Below are 21,007 nucleotides of genomic sequence, written 5' to 3'. Positions count from 1 at the left end.
GTGTAGTTATTCAGTTCAAATACTGTAAGTGTTATGGTCATTGCTTTATTGCTGTGACTGTAAGAAGAGACATGATATACCATTTCACCGTGGGTAAAAACTGCCCATTACTTGTGCGCTGTAGCTTTGATGACACACTAAGATACCATTCCCGGCACCGTTCGACGCAGGCACTGAGGAATGCACGATGTATGTCTTGCCATCCCTTGGCGTTCTGGGAAAACTGTGTTGTTTCCTGTAGGGAGATAAGGTTCCGTAAACGGGCACAGTCAGCCGAGGATGAGGGCAGCGCAGCCCTGGCAGACTCCCTCCAGCACCTCACCCTCTCCGAGTTCCTCAAAGAGTATGTGGGCAAGCCCCTCAGCTCCACGCCACGCATGTGTAGGACCAGCCTGGCATAACCCATTAACCGTCTGTCTGTCCTGTTAGTCACTTCCCCATCGATGCATTTATCATCCCCATAACCCACGAAACAACCCGTAACAAAGCTTAACCTGACAGACCCTGATGCCCTTAACTGTCTGTTGCTAGTTTTAACCATCCCTACATCTGCATCGCAATGCTGTGTTAATGATGAGATACTCATTTACAGTGGGAAGAGCTCCTACTTTAGCTATACCACAATTAGGTACAGATTTTTACTGGAGAGAATCCTTTGCAAAAAAAACAATATTTCATCTATTTCCTGTCTGCACTCATTCTTTAAAACCATGTTGGTTTGTTCTATGCTGTGTGGGAGTTTTTCTCTCTTGGTTTGCCTTGTAGCTGCATGTAGTGTATGTATTATTGTGTAGTAGACATTAACTCCACCTCACTGTAGCGGTGTATATCACCAAGAATGCTTACTGTCTTTGTTATGTTCTAAACAATGAGTCTTGATGCACAAAATGTACTGCAAGCTTCTTAAACACAGGACCAAAGTGTGGAACATGAGGTAACTGTTATGACTAGAATGTTGGCTTTTTCCTGTGTAGGACCATATGATTTGCATGGTCATTTCCGTTATACAACACACTACTTACAACAATAGAAACTGACATTTAAATGAGTTTGAACATAGTGAACATTTGAACATAGTGCAATATCAGGCAATGAGTTATGTTTTTTTTTCTTTCTTACCGTTCTAAGCATGTCATCTTTTGCCACAATGTATTCATCCACAAACAGAATTGAAGACGAGGAGTGGGATAAATATATAATTCCCTCGAAGGCAGAGTCAGAGAAGTACAAAGTGAGTCGAACCTTCAGCTTCCTGAAGAGCAGGATGTCCAGCACTCGCAATAAGAACAAGGTAAAGACTAAGACTACCTTAGCCAATCAAGAAAGAGTTGTGCACTGCATACATTTCCAAGCGTAGACGATTATTCAACCTGCAAGGTGCTTTGTACTTAACTTTCTAGAGAATGTTATTTATTTAGTCATGGCAAAATTCATAATACCTTGAAAGACAGAAAAAAGTGAGGTTGTCACTCAAAGTTAAGCATTAAGAGGTCTTAATCTTTATTATTTTACATGTTCTGGAGAAGTATGGGAAGTGTGCTGACTGAGAAGGTATTTATTCATAAAGCATTAATTTATGATTCATTGGAATAATGGTAATTGACTAGAGGACACAAACAGCTTGAAGATTTTCCTGGTGACTTCCATTGGCTGTTTCTGTTAAAAAGATTTGTCAAAGTATCATCTTACAAGGTTTTCCTCTTTATCAAAACATTGAATGAACGTCTGTTATCATTAACCCTTGGCTGTCTGCCTTTGAGCAGGGCAACTAAAAACATTTCTCACGTGTTCCTGACCTGAACTGCCAGCACATTGGGTGGACTTTAAAACAGCAAATATAAATGTTTAAAGTGGCCCTTTTTGCTTTTCCTTTTTCCCAGTGGTTACCGACTGAACTGTTTACCTCTGATTCATATTTCGAAGGCAAAGGGGAAGGAGAAGGAAGGGAAGGAGAAGACGATGAACGGACACCAGTTTGTAGCGGGAACTTGCTCAGGTCTGACGCTATGCCTGGTCTGTGACAAGCCAGCTGTGGGGAAGGAACTTCTTCAGTGTTCTAGTGAGTATTGTCCTCCCTGCTTCCTGTTTGTGCTCCACCAGTCTTACGCAACCTGGACAGCATTGTTGGCCACCTCATTATCGAAAGAATGGAATGCCGCTTTCATTGTTGCTAGTGGCTAATCACGGCTTCTTCAGTGTCCCAGAGTTTTCCTACATACCTTTCAGCTCGTTTTACTGACAGTCATTCAAAAGTGGAGATATGAAATCGCATCTGCAGTTCATTGTTTTGCAAGGGATGAGGATTTGTTATTAATGGCCCCCATCTATCTGTGGACTATGGTGTTGCTGTGATGACTGTGTTATTGTACTGCTTGCTGAGATGGAATGCTGTGTGATTTCACTTCCTCCTCAGATTGCACCATTAATGTCCATAAGGGCTGCAGAGACTCTGCCGCAACATGTATGAAGGTAACATATAAATGAACTAATAATGGAAGCTGTGACAATATCATTAAACTAGCAACAGTGGAGAAAGGCATCCTAAAATCAAAAGCCTACCTCTTGTGTTTTCCAAAAAATATAGCTCCACTTTGTCATTTGTCCTGGTTAAACTTTTCTGTTTAAGATTTCACAGATAATCTTTTCCTTTTACAATATAGTAATGAGTCAATAATAAGCGTACCAGTGGAACAGTGTGTAAATGTAGCTGCCATTGAGTAAAACAATAGAAGTAATGTATTTGACATCAATCTTAATGAGCATGTCAATAAAACCTTCCTTTGCCTCTCTCCCTCCCTCATTATGAAGAATGAGGGCTGTTATATATTCTGAAAAGCAAATGTTTAGGCCATTTGAGTTCCCTGCTCTGTTACAGACTATTATTTATGCACACAGAAGCCTCAGGAGAAGTATGCAGTAATGATGAAAAACAAGACAGCATCCCTCCCGCAGAGTAAGTTAACCATTCCCTCCATCTATTAATGTTTAACACACCACACAGGTCTTTTATGGTAGACGCACACATCTGGGACCTTTGGGGATGAGGGAGCTGTGAAGGCTTATGCTGTGATGTTTGTGGTGGGTTGACTGTATTTTTACAGGGACAAGTGTTAGGATATAGGGTTCTTTTCACATACAGTGTATGTGTTTTTTACCTAGTATTTTTACAATTAGATTTTGCTTGTTTTTTTTTTTTTAACCATTTTCCAACCAAGCACAGTTGTTATGATTTCAAGTAAGGTATGTATTCTGTTGTTTCTCACCTCCGCTGATGCTGGATAGTGTAGGACGCAGCACTCTGTGAGGTTCCTTGCTCTGTAGGTGTCACTGCCCCATCTCCCCAGGTTTGACAGTGCGGGAGAGTCCACCAACCTGTCTGATCCAGTCCTCCGTCTCCCTCCCAACCATGACGTCCCGGGACAGGAGGGAGCCATCCGTCCCCCTCTCCAAGAGCCTATCCATCACAGACCGGTCAGTATGTACCTGGCCCTCCGGGTCACGGCCATGTGCAGATGGCTTGGATACTTCATTAGCAGGGGAGACAGCAGAGAAGACTTTGAGTGCAATAATTAGCAAAAGAGGTTTTCTTAGTTCATGATGGAAATATTCAGGGACACATCACAGATAAAGCAGATCTCCCCTTAAGACTTTCCAGCATGAGTAATTACTCTTCCTATCACTGAAGAAGGTTCACTGTGAGTTTTATCGGTATGTGTCTTGCCAGGCGGCCGAGTGATGGTGTTGTGGTGGACACTGAGTCCGCTGCCTGGAGGAATGGTTCTCAGTCTGATGAGGTCATGGAGTCCTTGCTGTCCACTGACTCTTTCATGATGGAAGGTGAGGAGAAAGCCTGAGATGCCATTTTGATCCATGTTGGTGAAGTCACTCTCATCTACCATATTTACCAGCCACAGTACAAGAGATCATTGCTACAGTATTTAATGCAAGTCCATTCATTTTACATATTACACTTCCTTATTGAATTTTATTAAGTAAAACACTTATTAATCAAACATGACATTAAGTGTGTTGTTTCTGTTGAGAAAAAAATCCCCTTAATTCTTAATTCTGTTAGTGGTACAGCATAGTATGTATGCATATCTTTATTCATGGGGAACTCAGGAACATATTCCCCATGAACACTGCCAGTATTGACTCTGCCATCAATACTAACCTGGCTTGATTTGCTCATTAAAACAGGCTAGCTTGGCCGCATGCTTTGGTACAAGACAGCCGCCGCTGACTGGAAATGTGCCGGCCCTTTGTCTCATATCCTCTTGCAGTCATAGTGAACAGTCTGCTACTACTTCATTCCCGTCACAGACACTGTGGATGCTCCACTGCGCAGTGATCTCAGGGCTGATTTACTGGACTATGAGGCGGAGTCCTGGAGCCTGGCTGTGGACCACAAGTTCTGCAAGAAACACGATAAACGGGTCATTAAGAGGCAGGATGTGATTTACGGTGAGCCCTGCAGCCTGAACTGAGACCGGCTCAGCTTCTTTCCTTTACTTCAGCTGATGAGCTCAGAGCTGATGCTCTGGCACAATAGAGTAAGAGCCACAGACGCTGTGGAAGCCGTTGCCGTAGCTGTCAGCCAGCATTGTTATGGCAACTGAGCAGTGGGGCATAGAGTGAAAAGACGAGCATGATGTTTCCTGTTGGTTCATGGTTTTGATCAAGGACATTTTTTTCCTGAGGAGTGTGTGTGTAGGGTTTCAAAGGAGAAATATATGCCAGGAATGGGTAATCATGCCCATATTCGGCTTTGGAAAAAAAAGCTCTCTTGAGGAGATCTGCATTCTGTCTAACCACAAGATATTTTCCCTGTACATTTTTCTCAAGACATTTTCAATGACAAAATGAAGCATTTTGTTACTTTATGTGTTTGGTGACCAATTAAATTAAATAAAGATTTTGCATGAGTAAATATTAAGTAATAGTAGTTAGTAAGTTATGCTTGCTTAATATTGTAAGTTAAGGACGAAGCGTAAGGATGTTAAACAAAATCTTGGCCTTAGTTCTTCTTTGCCTGCACAAATGAGCCAATTATCAATGTTGGATCGTAGTCTGTTTAGGTGCATGTCATTTCTATCACGTACCGGGTGCGAGTGGTGTCGTGTCGTCTCAGAGCTGATGCAGACCGAGATGCACCACATCCAGACCCTGACCATCATGGCGGAGATCTTCCGTAAGGGCATGAAGGAGGAGCTCCAGCTGGACCACTACACCGTGGACAAGATCTTCCCCTGCCTGGACGAGCTCTTCGACTTCCACAAGAGCTTCTTCTGCGCCATGAAGGAGCGCCGGCAGAGCTGCACCCGGGAGGACAACAGCAGGAACTTCCGCATCGACAGGATCGGGGACATCCTCGTGCAGCAGGTGGACGTTACATTTATGGGTGGATACCTGCGTGATCGTGTACAGAATTTAGTGCTCGTATGCCTTACGTTTATCTAAAGGGCACTTAGACTGGTGCTTTTAAAAACATAATCCCAATATTAGAAGTACCAAATATTCAGTAAGGACCCCTGTAAGGCCTGCATAATGTGTGCTCCATGTGTACAACCAAAACCTTATGCCTGAGTTTGCATTTCTAGCATTTTTGGCAGTGTTAATTATGCATATCACACACAGTGGAAGGCTGCAGGCTATTGCATGCATAGCTGCTGTGATGTTTGAATCTCCATAGGTTGAGTAACATACCTGCTTTCGTTTAGTTTTCAGATGACAATGCAGCAAAGATGAAGCAGGTATACGGGGAATTCTGCAGTCACCACACAGAGGCTGTCAGCTTCTTCAAAGAGCTCCAGCAGCAGAATAAGAAATTCCAGGCCTTCATCAAAGTAGGTTTCTCTTCATCACTGAGTTCAAGCTTTGTGTAAAATGGCATGCGTGCTGAAACAGACACTGTTGATTTCATTCTTTGTTCTGATACTGTTTCCCCAGCAACAAAGTAATAACTCTTTGGTCAGGAGGAGGGAGATCCCAGAATGTATCTTGTTGGTGACACAGCGCATTACAAAGTACCCTGTACTGCTGGAGAGGATCCTGCAACACTCGGAGGGTAGGTTTGCCTCTCTACTGCCCACTGGTGTCAAATCCAAGACATCACATCACACCACTTTATTTCATAAGCACAAGGAGTTGTGGTGATGACAGTGCAGACCTTACTGCGTAGTTCAGTTGGAAATCAGTTCAAATCCCATTAAATGAGCTTTAAAGCAGCTGATGGTAGATTGCCTACAGTCAACAAATGAAAAACCATTAACCTGTTGTCTGTCTAAATTCAAAAGGTGAAGTCTTGCTTGAAGACAGTCTCCATAACTCTGTCTCCTGGACATATTGAAGGTTCCTTCAAAGGAAGTTGCTGTTGCTCAAAATCATGTTCTAGATTAGTCCCTGAATCATGATTATGCCATCTATGATATTTCATATGTCTGTGGATCCGTACAGCCTATGCTCAAATTGAGCTACCATGTCAAACCCTGCCAATCATATGTAATATTGTTTAGGTTATATGTCATATACAAACAATGTATCTGCAAATCATAATATAAATTAGATCATCATTAGACTTTGCATTAAAATCATTATACCAAGACTCTGGGCCCCTGATTCCCCTAGATTGTCTATAAAAAGCTTATGACTAGCTCAGGACCAACATCCAAAAAATGTGAATAGGTCTCAGCTAGGCCCTAAAAAACAGATTGGCACACTGAGATTTTCCAGATGCTAACGTGTGCTGACATTTTCCCTCAGGAGGCACGGAGGAGCACACCGACCTCACCAGGGCCCTGGCTCTGATCCGGGATGTGATCGCAGCTGTGGACCTGAAGGTCAACGAGTACGAGAAGGAGCAGAAGCTTCTAGAAATCCTCAACCGCATGGAGAACAAGAGCTTCACCAAGCTGAAGAACGGGCACACCTTCCGGAAGCAGGACCTGCAGGCCAGGACACTGAAGCATGAAGGCCTGGTGTTCTGGAAGACAGCCACAGGAAGACTCAAAGGTCAGCACCGGCTGACAGTAGACGATCAATTATTCTGAATTCAGTTGCTCTGGCCTTACCCTGACCTTGCCACTCCTCTCTCCTTGAGCAGATATCCTAGCTCTCCTCCTCACTGATGCTCTGATATTTCTACAAGAAAAAGATCAAAAATACGTCTTTGCTGCTGTGGTAAGTTTTTTTTGTCTGGATGTATTATTGTTCCTGTGCTCTTATCATATGCTGTTATGTACCTTTGTGCCTTGTATTTTCCTCTTGATAAAGCTGGAAAATGACTAAACGTTAATGGAAGTTATAGATAACACAAAATAATGTTGAGGCTTGCAAAATATGAATATGATTGTAGCAAACACACAACAAGCTAATGATAAGCAGAGCAAACATCTGCAAGCTTCAAAATCCTGTAACCATATTTACTAACATTGCCAGCATTGATCACCATTTCAGGTTTCCTTTAAAGAGGAAGTGTTCCCTCTGCCACATCAGACGCTCTGTAAATGACTGTTTGATGTTATCATCAGGACCAGAAGCCCCCGGTGATCTCCCTGCAGAAGCTGATTGTGAGGGAAGTGGCCAATGAGGAGCGAGGGATGTTCCTGATCAGCGCGTCTGCGGCAGGCCCGGAGATGTACGAGGTCCACATGGCCTCCAAGGAGGAGCGCAACAGTTGGATGAGGCTGATCCGAGAGGCAGTGGAGAGGTGAGGCGAGACTGCTCATTGGACAGGAGCGAGGGTCGCGGACTCCCTCATTTGATGGAATTCTGAGTGTTGCAGCTAAGATTCCATGCAGTGGCTGTCCTGTAACTATGGCCTATCCGCTAATTAAAAATTAGTAACCCACGTTTTGCTTTGATTTACATTGTGCGTTCCTTTTTTCTCCTCCAAAATGACTTCTTCACTAAGGTCAGTTTGATTGTATTCAAGCCAGTTGATACTTTGTTGTGCTTTCATGAATATACTAAACAAAGCGTCACCAAAGAGGAATATGAATCAAAACACACCAGTCAGTTTGTTTTCCTGTGCTCGTGTATTGCTTCGTACAGCCTCACTTGTTTTGCCATGCCTTTGATTCTGTCCATGTCCCTGAATATTCATCACTCCTTCAGCTGTCCAGAGGAAGAGGAGGAGCGAACCAGTGAGTCTGAGGAGGACAGGCGAGCTGCTGAAGCTCGGGCCCACAAGATCCAAAGGCTGCAGGGTGAGTGAGAGAGAGGAGATACGAACAGGCCCTCTCTGTTTGAGAGGCACCTAGGCCCACTCTGTGGGCAAACAAAACCCCAGTGAAGTGATTGATTAGATTAAAAAAGAAATAACGTCAAACTGGTCAAGTCAATTTACTTTTCAATTTACTTTTACTGTTCAACCAAGTACTTTCCCTGGCGTTGGCTATTATTTCAAATACTTAACTTTTGGCCAGATTTACTGTCATTAGTGTTTAGCTTGATATACCTAAATGAAAATTGTACTGTAAGGGTGCTTATTTTTATTTATTTATTTCCTCAAAGTCCATGCTGCCTTTTCACACATTCATTTGTGTATGCGTTTCCATCTGTAACGTGCTCCCTTGTGACCGTGTGTTTGGGAATGGTGTTGTCAGAGACGCTGAACTTGCAGGACCAGCAGATCTGCACGGGCCTGGAGGAGAAGCTGAAGATCTACGCTGAGCTCACGGGGGTGAGTGTGAACGAGGAGGCTCTCCCCGTCGCCCACCTGCTCGTCCGGCCGGACTCAGAGGATGTGCCCCAGGCCACGGCATTGCTCAACAGTGCTCTCAGAGAGGGTGAGGGCACCCGGCACCTCTGACCCATTCCCTTTCACACTTCCTGTCTCTGAGAAGGGGCACATGACAGGCATTTCCTGTAAAAACTTAATTCTATCATGAGGCCAATTAATAATTCACTTATGGAAAACCAATTAACCAATAAAACTGTTTTTTGCATTGTACATGGTTTATTTCAGTTTGAATGAGGTGTTTTACTCTCTGCTTGAACAACTTTCACTTGCCTACATACATTTCTGCTTCACAGTCAAGCAGGGGGAGGCAGCAAAGAGCAGTTTCTTCTTTTTGATGTGTTTTCTTTTAATGTCAGGAGGCTAACAGCATATCGCCTACGCTCTCTCTTTTTCGGCAGTGGAGACGCTGACCACCACGTTAACCTCCCTGTTTGGCTCCTCCCCCAACATGTCGCAGGAGAGTCTAGCAGAGCCCAGCTCCCCTGTAAAGCTGTCCAATCACAGCAGCTTCAGCAGTATCCAGGAGTCCCCCACTGAATGTGAGTGAGCCCCTGTTCAGCTCCACTCAACACACCTCTCTTCACACAGTACTATTGCTGTATGGTTGTTAATAGCAAACATTATTCATAATAACTATGGAACCTCTGTTTGTTTTTGGCTGGTGGTTGAAATGGTTGAAACAATATATTAAACTTCATTTTTTCCACTAATTACTGTAATGATTTAATTATTCTTCATACAGTCTTTCACAAAATACCCCTCAGACTCTAAATGTATACTGATCGTTTATGCTTCAGTTACTATTTGTTTTTGTACAAAAACACATATAGTGGCCTTCCTTTCTTAACCTGCCATTTTGTAATGCTGGTGCTTGAATGGACGAGATGTTGATTTACATCCTGCTGTCTTTGATTAGACCACTCCCAATGCTAATGTTTTTATTTTTCTTTTAGCTGACTGTCTGAACACCCAGAGTTCTAGCTCAGTGTCGGACTGTGAGACCAGAGAGGTGGAGTGCACTGAGGCCTTCATTTTACAGGCTCTCACTGAACTCAAAAGAGGAGACGTCAACAGTATTAACTTGAAGGTACAGAATACCCTGTATTTTCAAACATTGATATTCTCTCGTGCCATTTGTTCATATCCTGAGTGATTTCACGTGAATGTCCTCTTCATTGTTGTTACAGTTCCTCATGCATGTGAACGTGTGAGGAAATGTGTCCAGAAAATTGAGCAGTTTTAGGTAGAAACATCTTTCAGTTTTCCTAATTAATGGTCTCAGTTAGTTTACCCTAGTCATCTTTAAGAAGCCTGAAAAAGGGATTTTTGAAAAATCCTCCCTACCGTGGTTTAACTAAATACATTTCTTAATGTCAGGGCACTGTGGGACCCTTTTAAAACACTAATCAGGCTTGATTTATTAGCGTGCAAATAAGATCCATGTGGAAAGAACTGTGGGAGCCCTTGGCCCCCATCGATTTGAACTCGAAATGTCAAGAAGATTAAGCACAGCACTTACCAAACAAAGAGGTTTATTGCGAAGACAAAAAGCAAAGGCACCCAGATCTATGCACAAATGATTATTCATTCAGTTGTCCCCACTCCAAGATCCATAACAGAACATCAAGTGAGGGCTGTGTTTCTCTGAAGTTCCATAAGCACAGAGAATTCTAAATGCAAGAACTCCTTAAGTGAATTTAAAAAGGCGGAAATAGAATCCAGCACAACTTAATCCGTCATTACACGATCTGTTAAAGCATGTGGGAAGGGGCCATTAGGAGTTTTTTGTTGGTGAGACATTAGGATGCTTTTGTCCGAATTATTTTACTTTACAAAATAGTTACTATAGAATACCATACAGAGATGGCCTTTGTTGTTGTAATCAGGAAATGCAATGCTTAGTCAAGATGGCCGAATACTAATGATCTCAAATGCGAGTGCTGCAGGAGTCCACAAGGTGGTGGTCAAAACACAAAATAGAATTCAGCGCTTAAAACTTGGCTCTACTCATGGCACAAAGAAGTTGATTCTGTGGAAGTTCTTAAGGTAGACATTAAAATCAGTCCAAGGCATTACTCTGAACCTACAGAACGTTTTCCATTTTGTTATTTTCATGAGTCCAAGTGCATTTACGTGTTACAGACACTCTCTCATTGTTTCCATATATCTGTCTCTTTCTCTCTCTCTCTCTCTCTCTCTCTCTCTCTCAGTCACATACACACACACACACATCAGACTATTATCTGGGTTATCTTATTATACATTTCATTAGGCACTTGACTCCGGATCACCGGAGTCACTTTTGATGAGGCTGATGTCAGCACCAGCCTGTGCTTCTGCCCATTTATAAAGGCAGCCTGTATAATGAGTCTGTGACTTCATTCATTACCTCCATTAACAGGTGGCTCACAGTGTGCAGAGCCTGACCCAGCTACTCTACAGTCTACAGGTGAGAACATACCTCTGAGCTTACTCGTAGCTGGGAAGAATCTCACTTGTTTATCATGACTGCTTGCAAAAGTTACATTGTTCTGAATAGGAAGAAATAATTTGACTTTGATGTACCCCTATAGACCTCCAACATTTTTGACATCAGTAAACAAAAATGGAGTATATTGTGGCAGTGAGTAAGCAGTTACTAGTTGTGGAGGGTCTTTGTCCTGAGAGTAAGTAACTGAGACTTTTTGACCTAGCATGTGTTTAGCCCTCTGCTTTATAAACTGGGGTGGTTGAGATGGAGGGTGTGTCACAAAAAGAAAGATCCCAGAACTTTACATCATCACTGGTTCCATATGTGTATGCGCATGTGCGTGTGTGTGTGTGTGTGTGTGTGTGTGTGTGTGTGTGTTCCCAGTCATCTCAAGCCTCATCTGCATTCAAGATGAAGAGTAAATCTCCATGAAATACTCACTGATTGCATTCTGTACAAGAGTACTTGCTGACATGATTATTGCTTGTTGAAGCTCGTGAACTATTTAATTATTTAAATAAACGGGCTGGATAAATAGGTTCCATTATTTTATTGTTGCATTGGCAGGGCCAGGGAGTGTTGCATTGACGGGGGGTTTCCTCATTTAATTGCTCCGTGTAAACAAAGCAGGGCTGCACTGCTCCCGTACATTTATGATCTATATTTCAGTAATGCTATCTAATTGTTGCTAATTACCTACAAACTTACTATCCTGTGTTGCATTGTACTGTGTAATTCCGCTGAAAAACCGTGCAGAATAATCAGAACCACCTTGCATTAGCATATATCCTTGATATGTTTGCTCTGTGCAGTGTAGGTGTGGGTACTTGTAGTATGCGTTACTGTGATCAGAGGCTACCTTGTAGCCGATGCTTGCTTTGAGAGTGATTGAACATGTCCCCTGTGTTTCCAAAGGCGGCAGTGACCATCCAGGACAGCTGCTACGAGGTGCAGAAGCTGCTCCTCCAGGAGAGCGAGCGGCTGCCGCGCCCGCCGTGCCCCCGCGGCAGCGCCTTGCAGGAGCAGGAGAAGCAGCGCAACCTGGAGCGGCGGCGCGAGGAGCTGGCGGGCGTGCAGCGGCTGCAGGGCCAGCTGCGGCAGGAGCAGCAGCGCTGGGAGCGCGAGTGCGACGCCCGGCAGCGCCAGCAGGGGGAGCTGGAGGGCCGGCTGGAGCGGCGCGAGCGCGAGTGCCGGCTGGAGGCGCAGCGGCTGCGGCGCGAGCGTGAGGAGCTAGACGGCCAGCTGCGCGAGTACCAGCAGAGCCTGGAGCGGCTGCGCGAGGGCCAGCGGCTGGTGGAGCGGGAGCGCCAGCGGCTGGAGACCCAGCAGAGGCTGCTGCAGAGCTGGCGGCACAGCCGGCAGAGCAGCCTGCCCGTCATGGTCATCCCCCTGGACGAGCAGCAGGTAGCGCACACGCGCAGTGGGGCTCTGCGTCTGCGCAGCCGGGGGGGAGGGCGGGGTAGAGGGGTGGGGAGGTAGAGGGGGATGTGGATTTTGACCCACCCCTAACCCTAACCCTAACCCTGGATGGCCAGCAGGTAGCAGACACACGCAGCTGGGTCTGCACAGCTGGCGGGAGGGGGGTGGAGTAGGGGTGTGGATTTTGACAGCACGCTCGGGTGTCCCACCTCAGCAGGGGTAGGGGGGGGGCACGTTTGCTCCTCTTCTCCCCAAACTCCCTGTCATATCCTATCTGCTTTCGATTTTTTTACGTCCTGTAGCTGACCTTATCTCGTCTCCTAAGGGGCTCTACCCACGTTTTCCACAAAACTCGCTGGTGATCAATCCGAACTTCTAAAAGCCCGGATAAGTTGAAAGTGTGAAGCCGTTGGCATATTTAAGGCCTGTCTGCCAAATGTAATTTGGTTGCTGGAGCGAGGCAGCTCGTAAGCCGCCACCGTCGCGGCGAGGGAGCTCTCTGATTTATATGCACCGCTGTGTTGCCAAAATACCCAGGTAACGATCTCAGAGCGTAGGCTGTTTAAAATTCCCCCATCCTCTCACATCACGAAATAAAAGTGTCAGAGAGGAATGCAGAGAATGGCTCCCTGTGTCAGTCTGTAACTTTGTTCGCAGTTGTGTTGCGGGGAAATGCGGTAAAGCAATAAAGTTATACAGCACTGCTAACTTGCAATGTCCTGGTTTTAGTAAAGGAAAAGTTAAATGTGTTTTAGGATTAGTGTCAACATTATTACTATAAATTCCAAGTTGCACCACCTACACCACCTGGACAAGGTGCACTTGTGCCCCAGTGTGGACACTGCAAGGATCAAAATGACACAAGCAAGGAAAATCCAACAGGAAAAAAATTCTTCCCTTATGATGTCCCCACAGTGTTAAATATGGACAATTTCATTTCAAGTCCCAATTAAAAAAATTAATTCAGGAAAGCAATTGACATTGAATTACTAGATTCCAATTCAGAGGCCTCGTTCTGTATATATTATATATACAGGGAAGTTCAGTACGTCCTCATTGGTTAGGCTTCCCCCATATACGCAGGCAAAGAGAATGCTTTTGTTTCTGAGATGACTTGAAGTATGAGGCAGGTGCAAACATTCAATGATCTTATTGAAAGCGCCATATTAAATTCAGATTCAGACAATCCGTCGGTGTGAGTGCACTGTAAATGAGCTGGTTTCAGAGTTCCGTATCCCCCGAAGAGGCATTGTGGCGGTAGAGGGAGCGTGCTGCTCGGAGGCTAGCTTAATTAAAATCTCGGTGCATGGCTCAGGATAATATGAGAGCAATTTAAAAATCATCAGTCTTAATTTCGAGCAGCTCCCTTACTAATAAACAAGTCAATGATTGATGGTAATTTCGCCATCTGAAATGCAGCGCTGACAAAATAATTACACCAGCAGCACTGGCTGAGGGTAAAATCAATTCCCTGATTGCCCTGAAAATACTTTATAATTATTCACATTGACGCAAAGTTTGAAAAGTTGCACTCCGCTCTGCGCTGTTCGGTTGAGTTTAACTTAACACGAGCCGTTTCATTGCTTCTGCGCAGCGTTTTAAATAATTGAATTATATTTGGCCCCTTGCTGAGACAGCATCTGCATCTCAGGCAGCCAAGAGCCTCGGTGTGACACCGGACTGCAAGCTGTCTCTCACTGAGAACATCGTGTCAGCGATGTGGAGCTGTTGATTCTCCACAACATCCTTATAACCGGCCCATTTCTCACCACCTACTTAAGCTTATTTTGTATTGTTCCTATTGCATTTATGCATAACAGTATGTTGATTGTGCTCTAGAGTGACATTACAGTTAGAATAGTTACCTACACTGCTGCTTCATCTGTTTTACTACATAGACTGTTTAAGTGGCTCTGGATAACAGCGTCTGCTACATGTCTAAATGGAAATGTCTCTGTAGTGGAGTTGCTTTCTAGGCCAAGCGGGGAAGTTGCTGTGACAACTGGTCGCCAACTAAATTGCAGCTCACCTGTAATGTAGAGGTTTTGACAGTAGAGAGGTGCAGTGGAGTGAAGCAGAGACTGTCAGTTGGGTCCTAACTAAGAGAGCACCAGCTTAACTCTGCCATGAAGCTGGAAAAGGTTTTACAAGCACCAAAATTTGATTGAAAACAAGTTAATGTTGAAATACATACTGGAACACTATCAACACAATACTTAAATACTGTTATTATTTACATAAAATCTTTTCTAAATGCAGAAATGGATTATTATGACTAAAAGCATTTACCTAGTCCAGTGAAAGACCAGAGCATTGTTCCCATGGGGGTTTTTTGTCTGCTTCTGAAGCTCTAGCCGTTGGTAGTGTCTGGTCATGTGACACACCCACCTTTTGAACTTCCATGGTGTTACTGTACACGCTGCTTCTCTGTTGTCCCCAGGATCCGAGTCACGGAAGGTCTGGGAGTTTGGACTCGGACCGCTTGGCGTTCATGAACGAGGGGAACTTCCAGGGCCTCCAGACTTCCCTGAACAACCATCACCTCCACCAGCTGCTTGGACATCACGGTGCGGCCAGCGCCCAGAACAGCCTCAACGCCCTCATCGCCTGCACCAACAGCCAGCAGGCCAATCAGGGGACGGACGCCTCCCACCATCATCAGAACAACCACAGGACAGGGACCGCCATGAACCCTTTACCGGAGTTCGTTTGCGGGACTGCGGTGGGCCAAGGGAGGGAGCACACGGACCACGGTGAGAACAGCCGCGCCTCTTACACTTGGTGACCGTTGGGAAGGACAGCCAGGTTCACTTCCTGGCCAAGTGCTTCTGGGTGCTTTTGTCACACCCAAATCCTAATTGATGAAACTGATACATCACTCCTGGCTCTTAAACCATTCGTGGCTGCCCCATCTCAGGTTCCCAGCACCCTTTAGGCTAAGGGCCAAGGAAGTCCAAAATGTACTGGCTGATTAGATTAATTAAGGATAATTGATTACTTTAGGTAGTAATTAGGGAAATTAGAAAATTAGAGAACGCTTTAAACTGACACAAGTGTTCTTTAGTAATCATTCATTAAATTCCATAATACACACTGGCACTACCACCTAAACACAATGTTTATTAAATACAAATGAGAAAGATGTAAACACACAAACCTAATCTCATTAATTATTGCTGGCAGTCAGGTCGCTTGCCACAGTTCTCTTTGAGACCTTGCCTGTCCTTCTTTCCCAGTTAATCAGTGTCTCTTGACAAAATAGCTGTCTTCCCACTCGCCTTGAAATCAATCCCTCTCTATTTATCGAGCGGCCGGCCAGACAGAATCGCACAAATCACCGGCAGGGCGCGTAGCTGACTGATTGGAACATTGATCTGAAAATCTTTACAAAACTCATTACAGTGCAACTTGTTACTGCATGGTGAGGGATGTAGAAATACTGTGCTGTATTCCATAAATGAGCATTTGATGTTCGTCTGCTGTGGTAGTTGGGTTTTTGGGCAACAAATAGAAAACAAACTTTAAGGCTCCTGGGATGAATGTATTCTAGAATAATGATAAGAAAAATCAATTTGAATGATGCAGTGAGATTTATGAAGATATCTGCCATCAAAAGTATGTCATATTCTCCAATGAATATTCAAGCGGCAAAAGCTTTTCCCCTTGCACAGCGTACACTGCACAGTAAATCTTTCATTTTTTTTCAGCGTATTGTCTTGTGAATAATGCATATGTGGCATATTTCATATTACTTGCCTCCATGGTTCTGAACCAGCAGCAGTTCCACTCTTTGTTTCTATGTGTTTGATCTTTGTTTGATCTTTATTATTCAGTTTTGTGTGTGCGTGCGTATATGGGCTGACAAATTGACAAATTGTGAAAAAGGACTTTTTGCATTCAATAGAAAGTTGGGCTTAAATGTTCACTCACTCCAAACCATTATCGAACCTAACAACCATCTGGAAAAGAAAGCAATTGCACATGTTTCAACACATTTTGTCAATGTCTTCAATTACTTTGTGTCATTCTTTGAACTCATAACTCAGTTCCAAGTGACAGGGTTCGACTTGCGGACAAGTTACAAGTCTGAGATGTGTCTCTGTTTTCTATTGATAAATTGACTTTCAGTAGATGCACATGCATTTAATTCTGACGGACAACAAAGGAAGGCACAAAAAGCATTTTGAGAATCCAGAAATATTGTTTTAATATTATATGGTATAATATGCCACACATTGTCATGTTTTATATTTTTTTAACATACTATCTTTTAATGAAGGTAGTAAAGTTTTTGATCTTGTGGTGCATACATTCAGACCAAAAATACTTTATGTTTACAGTATTGAAATGATGCAGATGAACTGGTAAATTTCATTCAGTCTTCACCTTAATCATTGATATTTAAACATCTGATAACAATAACAGGAAGATAAAAACAAGGATATTAATTACTGGTGTCACATGTTCTGTATTGCCTGTGCTTCATATGAATACTTCAGTATTTTCTATCATTTATCAAAACTGAAACAACAGCCTGGCTGTAAGGTAAACTAATGAAATGGTAAGTGATTTTTCACACAGACACATCCACGGTGAGTTTCAATGAGGAAATGCAGTCTTGGCAGTGTTCACAGGCAAAAGTACATCACTTTGTTCAAAGTTTGATCCCTGCTAGTTGAAACTCACTCAGCATGTTTACAATGAGAGATGTGGTGCAGCTAACATAATTTAGGGGCTTCTATACAAGACTGATGAAACTGAATTACAGGTCATTATGCTTTACAGCAGTGAGATATTGGAGAGACCAGACCTGTGGGCAGGATAGAATACATTAGCTATCTTAACAATATGTCTGTCAGCTGATGCTCTAATCTCAAATGATGACTTCACCTTGTAGAAATTTCTCCACACAGTCCATTTTTAATAAGTGTGATTGTGTCCATCTGAAAAATCATCTTGTGCACATTTCAGTATTACAGATCTGACTTACTTTAACTTTGAATGTGGTTGCCCATCCTATAAAAATAAAGACATATATACTCATTTTTTTAAGGTAAATAGCCTCTTATTAGAGGAGTATTAGCTCATCATGTGCATTTAAGAGTACCAGCCATGTCAGTAGCACTGATTAATCAGCCCAAGACTCGGATCTCCTGTAATTGGGCACCTGCTTGAGTAGACACCGGCGGCCCCTAGAGAGGCCAGTCATTAGTCACATTTGAAATTCCATGCACTGCACATAAGTGGTAGGAAGAGCTATGTGATTGGCAATTCAATCTGGATGAAAAAATGTGTTATCACAAGTTAATACATGTGTTAGATTAATTATATTCATCCAGTCTCTGATTGATAGCTGGGACATCTGTGTCGAGAATTGGAAGCTGATGGCCAGATGCCACTGGTTTCTGTCTGCGGGTCTGGTCTCCTGTCCACTTTGAACACACTCAGATTGATTTGCTTAGCGCTGCCCTGGGACTTAAAATGGGTCCTCACAGTAAATCAAGAGAAATCCATTGGATGTGGGATTGACTGGCTGCAGGATCGAATCCAGGTGAAATGCTGCCGATATTACCCCCAACCCCACCCCAGACAAGCTTCCTGAGATTGCTCCAGCAAATTCCCCCACCATTGCGATCCATCCCCCACCCAGTGAATATTTCATTTAATCTTTAGCGGCAGCAGTCAGACAGTAAGGATATGTTTCAGCAATATCCACATACATTTCTGCAAATAGTGTGGATTGAGGTCACGCGAATTAAAGACAAATAAATTGTGGCAGTGATGGTGATGATTGTTTTCATTCCCTTGCAGACTTTGACACGCGCAGCTACAACAACGAGAGGTCATCAGCGGAAGAGGCGACGGGGGTGGGGGGGGCTTATCAGTGGTTCACATCGCCCTCCGCCACCAGCCCCCTCCTAACCCCTCAGGCGTACCTCCCCCTGGAAGCGGAGAACGGGGAGGACAGGGGTGAGGAGAACATCGTGTACCTCTGAGGTCCAACCGAGGAGGACGCATGGGGTCCCAGACTGCAAACTGTTCTCAATTTCAGCTTTACTGTGGAAGTCGACAGCTCTGTCAACGGACTACCTTGCCTGTTTGTGTGTGTCTGTAAATATGCGCATGTACAGTATATTTAAGAATGTATTAGAAACATATATATTTGTGAAAACTTGACATTAGTACTTAACTTGTCAAAGCACATGCATGTGTAATTTAACTGTGTATTTCATGTAATTGCTTTGTACTGGAAACATGTGCCTTAAGTTCTGTATAAAAGGTAGCACTCTTTTTAAGGATGTAAATGCTAAAAATAATTTCCTTTCTGATCACACATTTCTGATCTTAATATGTTTTACCTAAAGAAAATACCATGTCTGCTCTTGTGTGGCTCTCACGTTTTATTTAATTGGTTTTCTCCTTGCAAAGATATTTCTTCTTGAAATGAGAAAATGCTTTTATGATGGAGAAACACAGGAGCCACATGATAAATTATTTTAATTTTTTTTTTCCAGTTTGACCATTGTGCCTTTGTACTCCAAGCAGCTTCTTTAATCGATATGATTTCACCTAAGTCACTTTGTGCCTCGTCAGTGAAAAGGAAGAATACTGGGGCTCCAGCCTGCCCTCTCTGTCACTAAGTCATTCGCCTGAGTGTCACCTCAGTCACCACTCCCCAGCATCTTTGCTTTCTGTGTCCATCATGTGTACGTGTGTCTCAGTTGTCTCAGACGTCGAGCTGGAAGATTTATGCTTTGCCTGAATGCTGGCACCTCCCTTTGACAGAACCAGGTCTCTCAGTAACCTCCTACACTGTTTCAGTATACAGGAGACCCCCACCACTGGAGGATTTGCGATTCAGGGTTTTGTGCATTCGCACTAGGGAGTGCTCCGTGTTTCCAGCTTCACTCCCCGATCCTGGGCTGCAGTTGCACACTACCACACTACATTTATTTACGTATTACATACTGCATATTGAATACACTACACAATGTAGCATTATTACTTAAAAGTACTGATTGATGACTTGATTAATGGATTGTAACAGTACTTTTATACTTGATGTGCTTTTGTGTGTGTGTGTGTGTGTGTGGGGGGGGGGGGGGGGTTATGAACAGTGTTTGTGGAATTCCAAATTTGTGGGTATCACTGTTACGTACCTGTTGAGAATGGTCAGGGTCTTCTGTATACAGCCACGTTTGCCTGTGATGAGATCATCTCTGATCATCTCTAATCCTGTTGTCTTCTAAGGCAATGGTACTCAAAGGCTGAGTGCTGGACATGCTTCCAGCCTGGTCCAAGATAATTATAAGAATTTAATTAATACAAAGATGTAATAGCAAAACCTAAAAGAACATCTGTCTTTTATAGTTAAAACTGTATCGGTCCGGTGACTACATTTGAAAAGCGAATTTGCAGATCTCCTAACAGAGTGACTATTCATTGTTAGGCTGTTGCTGGATGACTCATGATTGGTGTTCGAGAGTTCCCAAATGATTTATTCTGGATTGAATTTGATTTTGCGATGGATTATGAAGATTGTTTGTTTGGAGATTGGTAGGTTTGTTTGGTGATTCTTTATTAATTTTTCAAGCTGTGATTTGGTCCTGCAATGAAAAATCTCTGGTCAAACACTGATCTGATGGCAATAGTCAACATTATTTCGACCTATACAGTGCAGCAGAGAAATAAACTGCAGAAAAAGGTTATGAATAATGTAAATACATCACAAAGAATTCTGCCATTTCTGTGACATCCAATACTAACGGCAAAGTGTCGCTCTTTTAACTAATTTATGTTTTTGATGTTTCTTCAGTGGAAATAACCATTATTTCCCTCATATCTACATCAAGGGTTTGGAATTATTCAGTGGGTCTGTGGCCCATTTAAAAGTCAATACTCCATGTGTCAGAATATTTAAGCAAAGAATCAACAGTTTCCAGTAGTTAACATGAATAATTGGCAACTACAGCATTTCAAATTGTGTCTAATTGGCAGACAAGTTTGTGTTACTCTGAGCAAGACTGTTCATTACATTTTACCACGAACACCCTTGGAAAGCCATTGCAGTATGCACAGATTTTTTTTCACTCGGATTTATGTACTGTACAGCATAATTAAGAAATATACTACCCACAAACTTGTTTTATGCTCTCATTTCAGTGAAAATGTGATTTATCATATAAAGGGTCTTGGCTGATGTGTATATGGAGGAACTGTCTGAATTCAATTACAGCCTCCAAATCATTGCAAAAATGTATACTATGTACCAAATGTTACTTAACTTTTATAATCTATATAACCAAGCTCATCCATTTTTATTTTGATGTGTATTATTAAAAAAACAAGCTAGCATTTGCAAACATGTCAATATA

The 21,007-nt window shown here is 43.2% G+C and overlaps 1 protein-coding gene across 4 annotated transcripts in view; it reads left to right on the top strand.

Moving 5' to 3' along the window:
- The window catches only part of LOC118776296 (rho guanine nucleotide exchange factor 28-like), a 69,419-nt gene extending 50,531 nt beyond the window's left edge, over positions 1-18,888 (top strand). For 2 of the 4 annotated variants that reach the window (XM_036526516.1, XM_036526519.1), the window contains 22 exons: positions 242-343; positions 1,168-1,291; positions 1,924-2,059; positions 2,414-2,469; positions 2,896-2,953; positions 3,345-3,471; positions 3,725-3,837; positions 4,324-4,464; positions 5,132-5,382; positions 5,721-5,846; positions 5,950-6,067; positions 6,763-7,011; positions 7,103-7,179; positions 7,530-7,708; positions 8,116-8,207; positions 8,607-8,789; positions 9,142-9,282; positions 9,697-9,830; positions 11,145-11,192; positions 12,129-12,617; positions 15,073-15,385; positions 18,444-18,888. In XM_036526516.1, coding sequence (XP_036382409.1) covers positions 242-343; positions 1,168-1,291; positions 1,924-2,059; positions 2,414-2,469; positions 2,896-2,953; positions 3,345-3,471; positions 3,725-3,837; positions 4,324-4,464; positions 5,132-5,382; positions 5,721-5,846; positions 5,950-6,067; positions 6,763-7,011; positions 7,103-7,179; positions 7,530-7,708; positions 8,116-8,207; positions 8,607-8,789; positions 9,142-9,282; positions 9,697-9,830; positions 11,145-11,192; positions 12,129-12,617; positions 15,073-15,385; positions 18,444-18,628 — 3,442 coding nt within the window. In that variant the 3' untranslated portion in view covers positions 18,629-18,888. The remainder of the gene's footprint in view (positions 1-241; positions 344-1,167; positions 1,292-1,923; positions 2,060-2,413; positions 2,470-2,895; positions 2,954-3,344; positions 3,472-3,724; positions 3,838-4,323; positions 4,465-5,131; positions 5,383-5,720; positions 5,847-5,949; positions 6,068-6,762; positions 7,012-7,102; positions 7,180-7,529; positions 7,709-8,115; positions 8,208-8,606; positions 8,790-9,141; positions 9,283-9,696; positions 9,831-11,144; positions 11,193-12,128; positions 12,618-15,072; positions 15,386-18,443) is intronic. The other 2 variants (XM_036526517.1, XM_036526520.1) reach the window with 1 other exon arrangement.
- The last annotated feature ends 2,119 nt before the right edge of the window (positions 18,889-21,007 follow it).

This window comes from Megalops cyprinoides, chromosome 4, assembly GCF_013368585.1.
Source record: "Megalops cyprinoides isolate fMegCyp1 chromosome 4, fMegCyp1.pri, whole genome shotgun sequence".
Classification (NCBI taxonomy): Eukaryota; Metazoa; Chordata; class Actinopteri; order Elopiformes; family Megalopidae; genus Megalops; species Megalops cyprinoides.
This window is presented reverse-complemented; position numbering and strand designations above follow the sequence as displayed.